The sequence below is a fragment of the Gobio gobio genome (genome assembly GCF_949357685.1).
Source record: "Gobio gobio genome assembly, chromosome: 7".
NCBI classification, from domain to species: domain Eukaryota; kingdom Metazoa; phylum Chordata; class Actinopteri; order Cypriniformes; family Gobionidae; genus Gobio; species Gobio gobio.
Genome location: NC_137103.1, coordinates 21,772,493 through 21,788,631, shown reverse-complemented (window position 1 = coordinate 21,788,631; position 16,139 = coordinate 21,772,493). Strand labels below are relative to the sequence as shown.

The window sequence follows — 16,139 nt, the reverse complement described above, 5'->3', positions numbered from 1 at the left end:
AAATGTAAATAAAAACTGAATGATTTCTGTCCCTCCATTGAAAGTTTATTCCACCAACAATTCAAAAGGTCCTAAAGAGATCATAAAAATAATCCATATGGAATAGAAGACTTCGGAAGAGACATGATCACTTTATACAATGAACAGATTTAATTTAGGCTTTTATTCACATATAAACATTGAGCAATACGCATACATAGACCACATCAAACATGGTAAACGGAAGCTGAGCTGAACTTGTTTGACACGTGAGAATAAAACTTGTCTTCTTATGCGTCAAGCAAGCACATTTGAGCTCCTGTTCGCCATACCACTTGATAAACTCTGTATGTTTGCTGAGCATCAAAGTTTTGGTGTAATGGACTTTCAATGGAGAGACAGAAATCTATCAGGTTTAATTTCTTCATTTTGAATTTCAAAGATAAACGAAAGGTGTGTATTGACGTGAGGGTGTGTAAATGATGACAGAACTTTAATTTCTTGGTAAACTAACCTGTAATGTGCAATTCCTTAGTTTTAATTAAAATTATTAAATATGCATTTAAATCAACTGAATCAATATGCAGTGCAGGACCAATAAGTATAATCTCCACAGCCTATCATAAAGAGAATTCCTTAGATAAAGAGTCAAGTATGGGCATCTGCAGGTTGGAGTAATGGGTGTGCTGAAAAGTTACAATTTGTCGCTGGAGCTGCTTATTAGGGTGTGGGGTAGGGTTAGGGGTGAGTTTCTTTTTGTAGCATTGTGTAGCTTTCAGCATGCCCATTACGACCTGCAGTTACTGCAGTCTTTAAAAGTTAGCCTGCATAAATCAGTATGTCAAGGTATTGCTGCTCTACCACCGCTTCCATGTCTGGGTTTTAAAGGGTTAGTTCACCCAAAAATGAAAATTCTGTCATTAATTACTCACCCTCATGTCGTTCAAACCCGGAAGACCTTCATTCATCTTTGGAACACAAATTAAGATATTTTGAGAGAGCTCTCTGACCCATCCATAGACAGCAAATGTAAAATAGTCCATGTGACACCAGTGGTTCAACCTTAATTTTATGAAGCAATGAGACATTTTTTTGCACACAAAAAGTAAAACAAAAATAACAACTCTATTCAACAATCTCTTCTCTTCTGTGCCAGTCTCCTACGCTGTTGATGTAGTGTAAACAGTGCAGCACTTCCGAGTTCTACGGCTCACCATTGGCTATCTCCTGCATCAGCATCACACGCATGCGTTGTGGTGCTCACGTGAACGGCGTCGGCCAATGGTAAGCTGGCGTTCTGACAAAGTGCTTTGAAAGTGCTGCGCTGTATTTACTACGTCAACAACGGAGACTGGCACAGACAACAAGATATTGTTGGATATAGTCATTATTTTGCGCACAATGTATTCTTGTACCTCATAAAATTAAGGTTGAACCACTGGAGTCACATGGACTATTTAACAATGTCTTTCCTACTTTTCTAGGCCTTGAAAGTGGTAATTACATTGCTGTCTATGGAGGGGTCAGAGAGTTCTCGGATTTCATCAAAAATATCTTAATTTGTGTTCAAAAGATGAACAAAGGTCTTACGGGTTTGGAATGATATGAGGGTGAGTAATTAATGACATAATTTTCATTTTTGGGCGAACTAACCCTTTAACATGTCTTGTATGGAAAGTACCTGTGCACATGACCAGTGGTAAAATTGCAAGAAAAGCACATGCATCTACAACTATACATTATTTAAAGGTATTCTATTCACTATTGTAAAATTCATAATGGTTTTTCTTTTAAACCGGTATAAAATACCCTGTCTGGCCAAAAAAGTCACTACTTGGATTTAAATAGGCAAATGGTTAAGAGTCAAATGTCAAATGAATCAAATGTTTATGATTAGATCATTATTGCGGTGATTATTACGTCTCTAGCATGTTATATGTTTGGCAACAGTTCTTCTAACCCTAATTGATGGAGTGTGTAGATTTTCATTTCTTAAACAACCATGTAGGAAGACACATCATGGCCATATTCAAGGATGACCAGAGCCAAGATTCATCAGGCTGAAATTGGGAAAGAATGGTTGGGAGAAATGAAGAATAATTTTCACACATTAATTGGCACCTCTGAGTCCAGACCTTAAATTCATTGAAAGTGTTTGGGATGGCAACATTTATTTCCATCAAGAGGTGTATCAGTTTTTGGCCAAGATCTTGTATTGACAATGCAAGAGTCAAACACTCTGTAAAGTCTACTTCAGCACATCCCAAAGACCCAAAGGTCTGAATTTAAGATCACAACAGTAATGATCCAGTCATAGACTCTTAAGTATTTGGCTATTAAAATCCAAACAACGACTATCTTTCTGGCCGGGCAGTGTATATCAGTTTGCTATTTTCCCTCATAACCTGTAGTATAACAATCCAATAAGCGGGCCACTACAGATATACAATAAAATAATGTATTGTATTAAAATATAACATTAGCATGACAGTAATTTGAACATGGCCTTTGTAACAACATAAAGCAAAACATAAATGTGCAGAAAAGATTTAATGTAAAGTACTAGTATTTCCTATGTCGACTAACAGCAGCAGTATGAATTTTGACTAGTCTCGCACATCCCCACTAAAAATTGTGAATGTATTTTTGAATCCAATCCAGACATTTAGCAAAACACTATGTAAGGTACTAAAATTTAATGAGAAGGCCACCAGAATACATCTGTGGCAATAAATCATCTTGGTTACATATTTAAGCAAAGCAAATTTAAAGGGTTAGTTCACCCAAAAATGAAAATTCTGTCATTAATTACTTACCCTCATGTCGTTCGACACCCGTAAGACCTCCGTTCATCTTCGGAACAGAAATGAAGATATTTTAGCTGAAATCTGATGGCTCTGAAAGGCTTTCATTGGCTCAATGGCACGGTTCACTCTCAAGACCATTAAAAGGTACTAAAGACGTTGTTACAAAGTCCATCTCACTACAGTGGTTCTAAAATAACTTTACGAATCGGCGATAATAGTTTTTGTGCGCAAAAAAACCCTAAATAACGACTTACATAGTGATGACGATTTCAAAACAAGGCATCATGAAGCTTCGAAGCATTATGAATCAGCGAGCCGAATCATGATTCGGATCGCGTGTCAAACCGCCAAACTGCTGAAATTTGGCGATTCAAACCGCTGAATCGACTCGCTGATTCATAACGCTTCTAAGCTTCATGATGCCTTGTTTTGAAATCGTCATCACTATGTAAGTCGTTATTTAGGTTTGCGCACAAAAACTATTATCGCCGATTCATAAAGTTATTTTAGAACCACTGTAGTGAGATGGACTTTGTAACGACGTCTTTAGTACCTTTTAAGGGTCTTGAGAGTGAAGGGTGCCACTGAGCCAATGGAGGCCTTTCAGAGCCATCAGATTTCAACTAAAATATCTTCATTTCTGTTCCGAAGATGAACGGAGGTCTTACGGGTGTCGAACGACATGAGGGTAAGTAATTAATTACAGAATTTTCATTTTTGGGTGAACTAACCCTTTAAGCAATTTGTAAAGAATTACAAAAAATGTATGTGCAATCTAGATTAGATTTAGAGTAATCCAAGATTGATTTATTATTTAAAACATTAAGAATGTTTGACATATCTGCATGTCTATGTAGGAATATAAGCATGTATCTAAACAGAAATTAAGTCTTTGGAGTTCAAACAGTCAGTGTTTGAAATGGTCAGAGAAGTTCTATATTGTCAGTTAAAATAGCTCTTAAAGGGAAAGTTCACCCACAAATGAAAGTTCTTCCAAACCCTCACCCTCAAGTTCTTCCAAACCAGTATGAGCTTATTTCTTTCTTCTGAACACAAACAAAGATATTTTAAAGAATATAGGTAACCAAACAGTTGATGGACCACATTGGCTTCCATAGTATGTCGAGAGAAAAAAACTGGAAGTCAGTGTGGCCTACCAAACTGGTTACCAACATTCTTCAAAATATCTTTTGTGTTCAGCAGAAGAAAGAAATTCACTCAGGATTGGAACAACTTTAGGGTGAGTAACTGATGACTAATGGGTGAATTATCCCTTTTATTCACCTGAATCTGATTAGTATAGAATCTTATATTCAGTACACACAGAATGAGAGAGGATTCTGACAACTTAGCAGGGTGTGCGTGTGACCATAGTGTCTTGATCCAATCAAATTACAGTAAAGTTTGGCCCAAACACTAAAATATATGCCTTTGTTCAAAAAGTAAAGTAAATAAATATACATAACTTAAAGTATTAACTTCTAATTAATTTCGTTTAGATTCCAAATAATGAGAATTGTGTATCAAATGTCTAGAGTGAAGAAACTAAATGAAAGTCAATGCAAATGAATAACAGGGTTTCCTGTTCTTGTATCTTTTACATTTTACATAAACTGAAATGATCTCTAATTAAAGGTATGAGAAATCTGATGTAACTCGGTCAACACTGTGGACAATATGTAAACAGAACAGATTTCAGAAAATCTGGCTTTCTACACTGAACTGGCACTTGGGTTTCATCCATCGAATTACAGGGGCATTATGCATGTGCAAGAATATTACGGCCATTTATTTATTTTTATTTGAGTCGCATTATATTATCTGTGATTTACAATTATTGAGTTAAATTGATCTAAAACCTATCACTACCGTAGAAACGATAACATTGCAACCATCAAAGTAAAATGTACTATTTGAGATTACTTGATGTTTTTCATTTATCATTTGTTTAAGTGATGTTTACCAAAATTATTTGTAATTATATAGGCAAAGCAATATGAATGAATAATATAAATACCTATTTGAGGTCATAAAAGCGACAAAAGAAACAAATTGATCTGAATTGTATTTTATATTCAAGCCACTCACAGATTTGGGTCAGTTAACACCAGTGCATAAATGTGAACTATTAAGCTGTTGTCCATATGATCATTGTGTTTGTGTTGGTAATTATTTCAGATTTCTTGCACCTAAGACTAAGAGGTTCATTTCCAATTGAGACCTGCCAGGATGGCCACACGCCTACCAAAGTATTTGTTACAAATGTCTTTTTGACATCAGAACATCTGAGAAGCATTCATATTTTTCTTCAGATTTGGGTAGGAATAAATGGGGAGGGTCTGTTCAATGGAAATTGTTTGATTTTTACTTTATTTGCTGGAAATTGTATTTTATTTTTAGATGTTTGATTTGAAAATGTTTTATGTGTTGGAATGAATGTGTGTGTATGGACTGTTGTCTAGTTAGAGATAATAAAAAACATGTCTCAATGAATATTATGATGATTGTTTTATAATGAATCCATGAATGAACAAAACTTTTTCTTAAAGCCACAAGCAAACCCCTTACTTCATGTATGTAACTCAGTGGTAGCGCATACAGGTCATCAATTGAAGTGTATTTAATGTATTTAATTGTTACCTATTCAATCTAACATTGAGCATTATAATATATTTAATATTAAGTTTAGAATTTTTATGAAATACTTTCTTTTGCACAAACAAGTTGAGATTCATGAAAATGATATGTAGGGTTTGGGAGACTGCCAGCAATTTTCCTTCCTCTTTCTAATCAAAATACCAAGTTCTTGGCACCTAAGCATCATATCCTCATTAAACATTTTTTTCCCCCACAGTAAAGTGTTATTGGTGTCATTTAGTAACGAGTAACAGATCTTGGACTGTTCTGGAGGCAGACCAACAGTACACATTTTCATACTCATCCTAATCAATTCAGCTCATCAGATCATTGATAGACTTCAAGCAGAGATGCCCTTCATCTGAATATGCCTAACTCCCTACTATACAGTTGGTAAATAACAGTACTACTGCCAAGATTCTGAAGTGCACATCTGATGGACACGTTCATGTCCCATGAGGCCACGAGAGAAGCAATGTAACCGACGCTGGTCACAAGACTATAACAACTTTGAGGATGTAGTGTGTCTGGATTTGATTCATACTTTAACTGTTGCAAAGTTTGTTCCTCATCAAATGTAGTGTCTGCTGCGATTTCAGACAGTAATGTTCTCATGGGGAAATTACAACTTCTAGCATTGGAGAAAATGTAAAGTCAACTTGGATCATGTGTCTTGATAACACAATCGAATTGTAGTCTTGACGTCATTTGAATTGCTTTTGGAGTTGTACGACAGTCAATCACTGTTTGCGGATACTAAATGAGTAGTCCCATTAACTGAATCCTACCTGTCAAAAAAATGATCTTATATTACTGCATTTTTTTAGTGTAACCTGAATTCAAAACAAATGTTTTAATGGAAAACCTGAAGATGAGCTGATAAGCCGCAGATTCATAAATCAGCGGTTTCTTCACAAAAGCAGTTTATTCAGCAGACTGAAGTTTTATTTGACAAAGACGACCTTATCTCCTTGCAGCATTTTTTTAATTAATTTGTTTTACTAACCTTGGTGGCTCCTCCGAAGTCTCTTCTCCAAGTCCTGAAATGGATGGGTCAAGTAAGGGAGATATCCGAAATGTGTTCTGTTGGTGTGCCTTCAGAAAAAAGGTTGGTAAACATTGATTTAGTTTATGCAGTTCTGCGATGGATTCAGTAATATTTTCTTGTATAAATTGCCCTTATTATCCCCAGTCAATTTAAATGTAATTGGTTAAATCTAGTCCTAGCTCCGATGTTGCATGATATAATATTAATAAAAGTGTGCAGCAAAAGCTGGCAGTTACTCAAACCCCATACAGATACACACATTTGCTTATAAGAGAGAACACAAATTAGAGTGACATTTAACAAATTATCGGTGTTCAAATTCTGTGTGTACTGCGCTGCCAAGAGTGACATTTCTGTATTCTCACTGCATTCAGGATAGAAGTGTTAACAGGAGCTCCAGGGGTAAGTGTCAATGCTGTTATTTTGCCCTTGATTTTGTTCATTCGTGTATTCTGTTTCTTCACTGCAATAGAAAATGACTGTTGATGCCTAATGCACGCTCTCAATCCTTGTTATCATCAAATTTTAAATTGGATTACATCTCACATTATCCTTTAATGCTTTACGGTATCAGCGTTCACCGTATGATCAAAGCTTCCTCTTCATGAAGCCAGGATGCTTTTCTCTTTAACTTGCTGTGTCCTTATCTTTGAGTGTTTAAAGAAGAATTTCCTGATCAGGTCTTGTTCGCCTTGTCGCATCCAAGCTGTCCTTTTTCAGCCATGAAAATGAAGATTCACCCACCATAAAAACTTCATAACATGAAGATATGAGTCTCTCTTTTTTTTTTTTTCAGAAGATGGATTGGCGCAATATTTTTTTTCAGCTTCATGTTTTCTTTCAAGAATTCATGTTTGTGCGTCTACATTATTCTGTCTACAGTCATTGTCTTCTTAATAGCATTAATAAACAATAGAATTTTCACTATTTTTAAATAAATCAACTGTCCAGTTTATCTGTTGCATTGAAGAGAATTCTTGGAAAAAATCATTTGGCAGTTCCAAACTCCTCCTCAAACCCCTTGTCAGTCAACCATGTTGAAATAACCCCTCCTCTTGTGCACGTTTGCCATTGACAGATATTTACAATTGACTGGTGTAATTTTGAATTGTGGTTATTTATCACGTTCTTGTATACTTGTGTATGCTTCAATGGTTTTTCATTTTCTATTGCAGTTGAGACGTCACATTATTAATAAATGTCTTTAAATTATATACATTTTTAATTATTTTTCCGTTTTTTTTTACTCTCTTTAAAGAACATAGATGTTAGAAATATAGTGCATTCGGAAAGTATTCACAGCACTTCACTTGTTCCACATTTTATGTTACAGCCTTATTCCAAAATGGATTAAATTAATATTTTTTTCCTCAATTCTACAAACAATACCCCATAATGACAATGTGAAAGAAGTTTGTTTGAAATTTTTGCAAATGTATTAAAAAAAAAAAAAAATTTACATAAGTATTCACAACCTTTGCTCAATACTTTATTGAAGCACCTTTGGCACCAATTACAGCCTCTATTCTTTTTGAGGATGCTACAAGCTTGGCACACCTATTTTGGGCAGTTTCTCACATTCTTCTTTGCAAGACCTCTCAAGCTCCATCAGGTTGGATGGGGAGCGTCGGTGCACAGCCATTTTCAGATCTCTCCAGAAATGTTTAATCGGGTTCAAGTCTGGACTCTTGCTGGGCCACTCAAGGACATTCACAGAGTTGTCCAGTAGCCACTCCTTTGTTATCTTGGCTGTGTGCTTAGGGTCGTTGTCCTGTTGGAAGATGAACCTTCACCCCAGTCTGAGGTCCAGAGCGCTCAGAAGCAGGTTTTCATCAAGGATGTCTCTGTACATTGCTGCATTCATCTTTACCTAGATCCTGACTAGTCTCCCAGTTCCTGCCGCTGAAAAACATCTCCACAGCATGATGCTGCCACTACCACCATGCTTCACTGGCCAGGTTATGAGCAGTGCCTGGTTTCCTCCCGACATGACACTTGCCATTCAGTCCAAAGAGTTCAATCTTTTTCATCAGACCAGAGAATTTTATTTCTCATGGTCTGAGAGTCCTTCCGGTGCCTTTTGGCAAACTCCAGGTGGGCTGTCATGTGCCTTTTACTGAGGGGTGGCATCCGTCTGGCCAATCTACCATTCAGGCCTGATTGGTGGAGTGCTGCAGAGATGGCTGTTATTCTCCTCTCTCCACAGAGAAACGCTGGAGCTCTGTCAGAGTGACCATCTGGTTCTTGGTCACCTCCCTGACAAAGGCCCTTCTCCCCGATTGCTCAGTTTGGCCGGGCGGCCAGCTCTAGGAAGAGTCCTGGTGGTTCCAAACTTCTTCCATTTACAGATGATGGAGGCCACTGAGCTCATTGGGACTTTCAATGCTGCAGAAATGTTTCTGTACCCTTCCCCAGATCTGTGCCTCAATACAATCCTGTCTCGGAGGTCTACAGACAATTCCTTGGACTTCATGGCTTGGTTTGTGCTCTGACATGCACTGTTAACTGTGGGACCTTATATAGACAGGTGTGTGTCTTTCAAAATCATGTCCAATCAACTGAATTTACCACAGGTGGACCCCAATCAAGTTGTAGAAACATCTCAAGGATGATCAGTGGAAACAGGATGCACCTGAGCTCAATTTTGAGTGTCATGGCAAAGGCTGTGAAAACTTATGTACATTTTTTATTTTTAATACATTGGAAAAGATTTCAAACAAACTTCTTTTACGTTGTCATTATGTGGTATTGTTTGTAGAATTGAGGAAAAAAAATATGAATTAAACCATTTTGGAATAAGGCTGTAACCGCAAAATGTGGAAAAAGTGAAGCACTGTGAATACTTTCCAGATGCACTTTAAATTAGGATATGAAATACAGAAAGGGACTGTGTGTGTGTCTGTGTCTGTGTGTGTGTTTGTGCGTATGAGTGATTTACAAACATTTGCCATAGAGCAGCAGTGTTAACACGCTAATTTTATTATTGCGCAGCATGAGGAACGCTAGTGGACTGACCGCAGCTGACCTAGCCCATGCCCAGGGCTTTCAAGAGTGTGCCCAGCTGCTTTCCAATGCCCAGAACCAGCAGCTCAGTCAGCTTAACGGCTCTGTCTGCTTTGGGGACCGCAAGCTAATCCAAGAGCGGAGCACCCTTAATGGGGTTCCTAGCCGAAAGAGGTCTCTTGATTGCATGGAGTCTAATCACATTAAAAAGGCCAGAACAGATGGTAAGTCTTGACTGAATATTTCAAAGTTTAAACAAGTGATTTTACATCATTCAAATGCAAGGAGACAAAACAGAGAACTCAATTTCGGTATGAGTACCAAATTTGAGTACTCGAACACCGAATTGACACAATTCTCTTTCGTGTCTCCTTACGCTTGAGCATTAGCCTGGTTAAAACCAGACCATTCTCAGTAGTAACTGAGTTATGGTCTGGCAAAGCTTCATAGACAAATCATTTCCAAAGGGGCGTCACCAACGGGCGTCGCTCAAATGCCTCTCGGCGCAATTGGATAGACCTAAAACCAATCAGAGCGATGAGGGAGATGACGTATGCAGAGCGACGGAGAAACATCTGACTGGCCGTTTCTCAATATGCGTACTTGTCTGTACTTGTGTTCTCAAATAGGAAATGTCCCCGGTTTCCATTTCAGCAATCTGGTCACCTTACCTAAACCACATATTAATGTTTAATATATTATTTTTTAAATGTAAACGAAAAGAGGCAGGGTGTTTTATACTTCGTTTTATTATAAATATATAATATAATCAATGTAGGCCTAGCTACGCGTTGCCTGAACCACATTCGTGTGGCTATTATTATTATTATGTTTAATTAAAAAAATTTTATGAAATGAGGCAGTGGTGTTTTATGACATATTTCGTACGCGAACTTCTGACTTGCGTCCGTGACTTACCAAGTTTGACTCCGGAGAACGAACTCCCGAGGACGGGAGGACACTAGTCCGCCTACAATGCTCTTGACAGTATCACTCAGTATATATTTGTATATGTAGTGCAGGCAATGCATGTTATCTTCAATGCATGTTTTTAACAAAACGAAATATAAAAAACCCAGCCTCTTTTCGTTTACATTTAAAAAAACACACGCATAATATAGGCTATGATTATCACTGTAATAAATTAAATATGAGACAAAACACAACCCAGTCTCTTTTTGTTAAACGTCAGTTTATGTGTGATCATCAATAGCAAATATAAAAGTATAAGTAAAAGGTATAAGAAGCTATACAATAAATAAAGCAATTCAGTCAAAGTAAGCGCTAGGAGACTACAACGGTAAGGTTTAATATCTTAAAAATATAAAGTTATGAAACTTCACTTTGCCCTCAGACAAAACGATCTGTCTAGGAACAAATTATAGATTAATGAGAGCAAAGATCATCCGTTAGATCTACACAAGACGAGACGGTTTAACCACTACAGAGACATCAGAGCCAGCGGCAGACGGCAGAAGGACTGGCCGAGGAAAGGCGCCTCTCGGCGGGCTCAATGATCAATTGAGCGCCGCTGAACCACTGGCGCTCACAACTCCGAAAACGGCAGATCAAATTTTTAAAAAAGGCGCTCTCTTTATAAATAAACCACAGATTTTAGCTTTAAACAACTTCATTCACTCCTGAAAAGGACTTAAAACTATATTTTGTAAAACATTAACACTACCAGAGGACTCTCGCTAATACCCATTCGTTTAGCCGCAAAAGGGCCAAGCTGGTATCAGACTTTTGCCGAATCCAGTCGGTAAGACAGCGATAACATCTTTTTTAGATATAAAGGCTTCGAGTGTTGTTCTTTGCTCTGGTTTTAACGGAAAGGAGAAGTTTAAATCGCTTAAAACAGACGCGATAGCTGATTCGAACGAGTGATGCTCCACAGCAGCGGAAAATCTGCTTCAACGTCGCTGCGCTGTCGTCATCGTGTAAAGCCCGCCCCAACGTTTCTGATTGGTGCCGCGATTTCTAGGGTTTAGAAATGGGTTTGAATGGACTCTTTGCCAGACTACTTGCAGAGCAAATCTAAATTTGCCGGAAGTTGTCTGGGTTTTCCCAGGCTACTTGAGCATACAAATGCACACAAAATTACAAAATGCCCATTTTGGAGTGTATCCTCATCGTTAATAGTCGATTATGTCTTAAGTGAGTATAAAAAGAAATCAGGTTTGTATTATCATTATATTAGATCTGTGCATTAGATCTTAAAGTGTCCTTATTATGGTTTTTGGAATATTCCCTTTAATGCAATGTGTAATAAAGCTGTTTGTGAATGTAAATGTTCTGCAAAGCTGTAAAGACGAAAGTGCACGATAAATAAAGCTATTGTCACCCAAAAGAAAGAATTAACTGTGAACCACCTAAACGAGTTGTTTGTAATTCGAATCTCACTGCGTTGTGGCTTTACGTCACTAGAAAAGACATTCGTATAATGCCGCCTTTGTTGTCCGTTGTCCGCCCGCGAACAACTTGACCCGTCCTTCAATGCGGAATTTTACTGATGACTGCTTCTCAAATCTCGGAGTTGGGTCAGTACCCAGATTATTTGGACCACCTTGCTCCTCAGAATCACAACCTGTAAGTATGAATGATTGTTGATGTATATATGTTCTACCGGAGGTTCAAAATATGTAGTTTTGTGTTTTATATTGTGTACGTTTCCGGCTAACTCGTGTTATTACTGTCTTACTGAAATACTTTTGCTAAGCAGCTGTGGGCCACTATTAGCTAAAACTGTGTCTATTAACGCAGATTGTCTGTCGTTCTTACTACTTTGAGTAAAGATAAAGGATGGAGCAAGATTTGTTTCACAAACAGTTATTACATCCGTCTTTAACATTAGTGCTGGGCTAACGTATGTGCTGTTATTGATACAGTTCCCGCATGTGCACCGCAATAACTTAGAAATATGCACATGGGTTTGTTGATGGACATACTCTTCTTCATGCTTATGATGAGGAATTACAGTTTAAGCATCTCATAATGTACCTCAAAATGAGTAGAGTATCACTTGGAAACGTCCTGCTCAAGTCCTTGCGATGGAGGTTCGGGTTGAATAACTAGTTCTTCTAATGTTCCATCATCGGACTCACGCTCAGATTGAAATGGTAAAATAGATGTCATCGTAACTGTCTTTACAGTATGTACAATCGCTGAGCTTTAGAAAGCCTCCGGTTGGAGCTGAAGTTCAGTAATGGCAATGGGCATTTAGCTTCCAACAAACGCTGCAAGTGGTCGACCAATCACAAAAGACTGGGCTATCTGGCCAATCAGAGCAGAGTAGCTCGCGGAAAGGAGGGATTTAGACTGATTCATCGGACAAGTTGTTTGAGAATCACTGAAAAATGTGGCGATGTGCAATGTATATTATGCATTTGCATGCAACCTGTTGTAGGAGACCTCCAAAACTAAATTAGGAACCTTTAAAGTAGCATAATAGGATTAGGGGACACTTTAAAGTGACAGCAGCCTAATATACATGCTACTGTCTGTATCATTAATGTCTAAAATCTAAAATGTAGTTTTAGATTATTTATTAGAATGCAAGGTTACATGGGTCAAAAAAAGGAAAAAAAAAAAAAATTTTTTTTTTATTTTTTTTATTTTTTTTTTAAAGACAGGTAAAGAACCACTGGCCCAATCGGGCCTGTTGTATAAAATTTTTCTTGTTAAACCCTGCATTTGGTCCTAAAGCAAAATCAGATAACATAATGTGTCATTGCAGATCTCGGTTATCAGCTAATAAACGGAGTAAACGGATCCAGCAGAGACGACCAGATGGAGAACATGCACATGGAGTTTGGGCCACCGCTGAGTACCACAGGTGGGAACCGACCCTTAAATGGATCCTTGCCTTTGGGATCCAATGGCTACATGAGTCCAGAGCAAGACAGGGGGGTCCAAATGGAGAGCTCATCCTCTCCAGTGCACAAAGAGTTGGAGATCTTCACCGTGACCTCCATGCAGATACCATGCCGTTGCACTAATTCCTATGCCTATTTGTAGGGGCATTTGCCTTTGCTTCATTTAAGCTCTTTTGGCGATGTGTGTCTGGAGGGGGGATAATTTAATTTGGAACACATCCTATGTATAAAACATTTGATCATAAGTTACTCACACCACCACATCCTTTTAACTTTTGGTGGTATGCACTTTGTTTTAAACTAAAATGGAGAAGGTCTTTTGCTCAGTGGGAGCGAATTGAGTTTTGTTTTGCACAATAACTTCCTTGAATGCCATTTTAAGTTTGATTTCAATGCGTTCCAAGAACAATTCCGATATGTTCCCTTCTCTCTAAAGTAGTTGCATTTTGTTATAAGGCTGATTTATGCCCTGAAATCAATACTTGGAAAGTATGTCAATGTTGTTTTCTGTTTAGTCTTAGTATGATACTGATTCACAGCTTTTGCTGTGTTTTCCCTGCCAAATTCCTGCCCTTGAGTTTTGTAACATTGTTGGATTTTGGTTCAGGCTGTTGGTTAATACTTTTGATATGAGTGAGTGACCCATATTATTTTCCTTTAAAGTAGCAAGAAGAAAAAAAAACTGATTACAGGTGAATGCATTTTTTTTCCATGTTCAAAATATGAAATATTGTGCTTTTTATTTTCAATCTATTTTAATTATTATTTCTTGAACTTTTAATTCTCGTGTTATGCCAAAGCATATCTTTTCATGAATGTATAGAGTACATCCATGCACCTTCGCTGTGCAGCTTTCATACGCGTGTTCTTGTTTGGAAGTCTAGGTGCTATTCAGTCACTTGTTTAACCTTAGACTATTTTACTATATTAGACTGTTCTCTTTCTTTCTGTTGCTGTTATTGCAAAATCTGTTGAAGAGGGTCTGTCTTGTTAGATTTATTCAGTCTCAAGTGTTTATCAGTCGGGTTATTGTATGAGGGTAAAAGTCTTTTTTTCCCCAATGTTTTGCCTAGCATTTCATATGTAGTGTAGAAAATATTTGCTAAACTGATGATATACCTATAATAGTAGCTATTAATTGAGAAAAAAAGTTGATTATTTGATTACATTGTACTTTATATAAATTCATATGAAATCATATTTCACAGAACAAATGGCGGAAATTTTGCACTGCATAGACTAACCCATGATCGCCTATACTCAACCTATTCTGAATTACAAAGGGACGTCTGACTGTAAGTGCTCGGTTAAACACCGGATATGTCTGACACTGAGATTGAGATGGGAAATATTGCTTATTTGTGGATGCCTAGGATTGATGCAGATGTAATTTTCTATACTCATTAAATGTTCTGTCATTTAACAATCATCACTGACTCTTGAGTTTGTACTTGTGAGTAGTTTGTAAGAGCGTGTTATCAAAATAGAAGCCACATACATGTTCATTTGATATTCTGTTTTTTGTAGATTATCATCCATTCCTTTGTAACCCCTTAACTACTTTGCTGCTTCCACACTTAACATAAATGAGACTTAAGATATAAATTGTTTAATATTGAATAAGTATTAATTCATAAGGAAAACTGTTTAATGTTGCAGCTAATGTAGGTCAGTGTGCCAGTGCAATATATTTGTAGAGGTAACCAATGTTATGATTTGAAGCAGGACTTTAATCTCAGGCTCAAATGTTCAGATGTAATCAAGTTATGTAAACCAAACTGGATGTGATTCTGAAAACCCTAAACTGAGTACTCCTGAAATGTCCACGTCTGAAGAATATTAACAACGCAGAATTAAATTCGGCTCAAAGACAAAACCTGTTGGAAATTGTTGTGCAAAACAAAAACATTCCATTCATATTTTCCCTTTAATGAGATTATAATTCATTTGTTCTCTTTGACAGCAGGACTTCCTTTAAGCGGGCACTGCCATCCCGTGCAACACCTCAATGGAGGTGACCTGACGTGTCAGAGCGTAAATGGGAATCCAACCGGGGTTGGGAATGCTGATCATATTGGGAATGTGGGTGTCTCTTTACATCTTGGTTACTTTGACAAAGGCCTTCACTTTGGGCATCAAAATGGAGATACAGCTGAGAACATGGAGGATGAAAGCAGTCAGATAGAGCACCGCAAGTCAGTCAGTGTAGAGGAGCAGTATGACCACATCACCTTCAACACCATGCACCTCTATCATGGTTGTTAGGATGTCCCATCAGACTCATATGCCTTTATATATCCATAGAGAATGTGCTAAAAAGTCAATGCACTTTTAAAGGGTCACTGTATTTGTATAAAAAGGTGCAATCCTTTTTTTTATCATTATTATTATTTAGGACATTCAATTCAGTTGGATAATCCCAGAAGCTGTTAATTTTGTATTCATTGTTTGTAAGGAAATATTGTATTGTGCCTACATATAAAATGTAATTGTTTACTGGTAAGTTACCCCTTTCTTACATAGCAACTAGCTGTGTACTGTATGAATAAAATGGTTGATGAATTGACCGCATCATGAATCATTTTTCACTTCTTGTTGTATGTATGTAGATAGGAACTTGTGGTAAGATAAACTATTGATTTTCACTGGTTTTACTTGTCACGTTACATTTTTTGTTATATTTGATAGTCCACACACTTCTAAACTCTGACTCAAACTGCCCTCTTTATAAAAGCCAAAATTGACTTCCCTCCTGATTGTTACTGAATACATGATTGAAAAAGTGAACAA

The 16,139-nt window shown here is 37.4% G+C and overlaps 1 protein-coding gene across 2 annotated transcripts in view; it reads left to right on the top strand.

The window, feature by feature from the left end:
* Window positions 1-15,924, top strand: part of ankrd10b (ankyrin repeat domain 10b) — a 35,711-nt gene extending 19,787 nt beyond the window's left edge. Inside the window, exons 4-6 of one of the 2 annotated variants that reach the window (XM_079821018.1) lie at window positions 9,463-9,698; window positions 13,211-13,309; window positions 15,316-15,924. In XM_079821018.1, the coding sequence (XP_079677144.1) occupies window positions 9,463-9,698; window positions 13,211-13,309; window positions 15,316-15,614 (634 nt within the window). In that variant the 3' untranslated portion in view covers window positions 15,615-15,924. Of the gene's footprint in view, window positions 1-9,462; window positions 9,699-13,210; window positions 13,310-15,312 lie in introns of both variants that reach the window. The other variant, XM_079821019.1, reaches the window with a different exon arrangement.
* The last annotated feature ends 215 nt before the right edge of the window (window positions 15,925-16,139 follow it).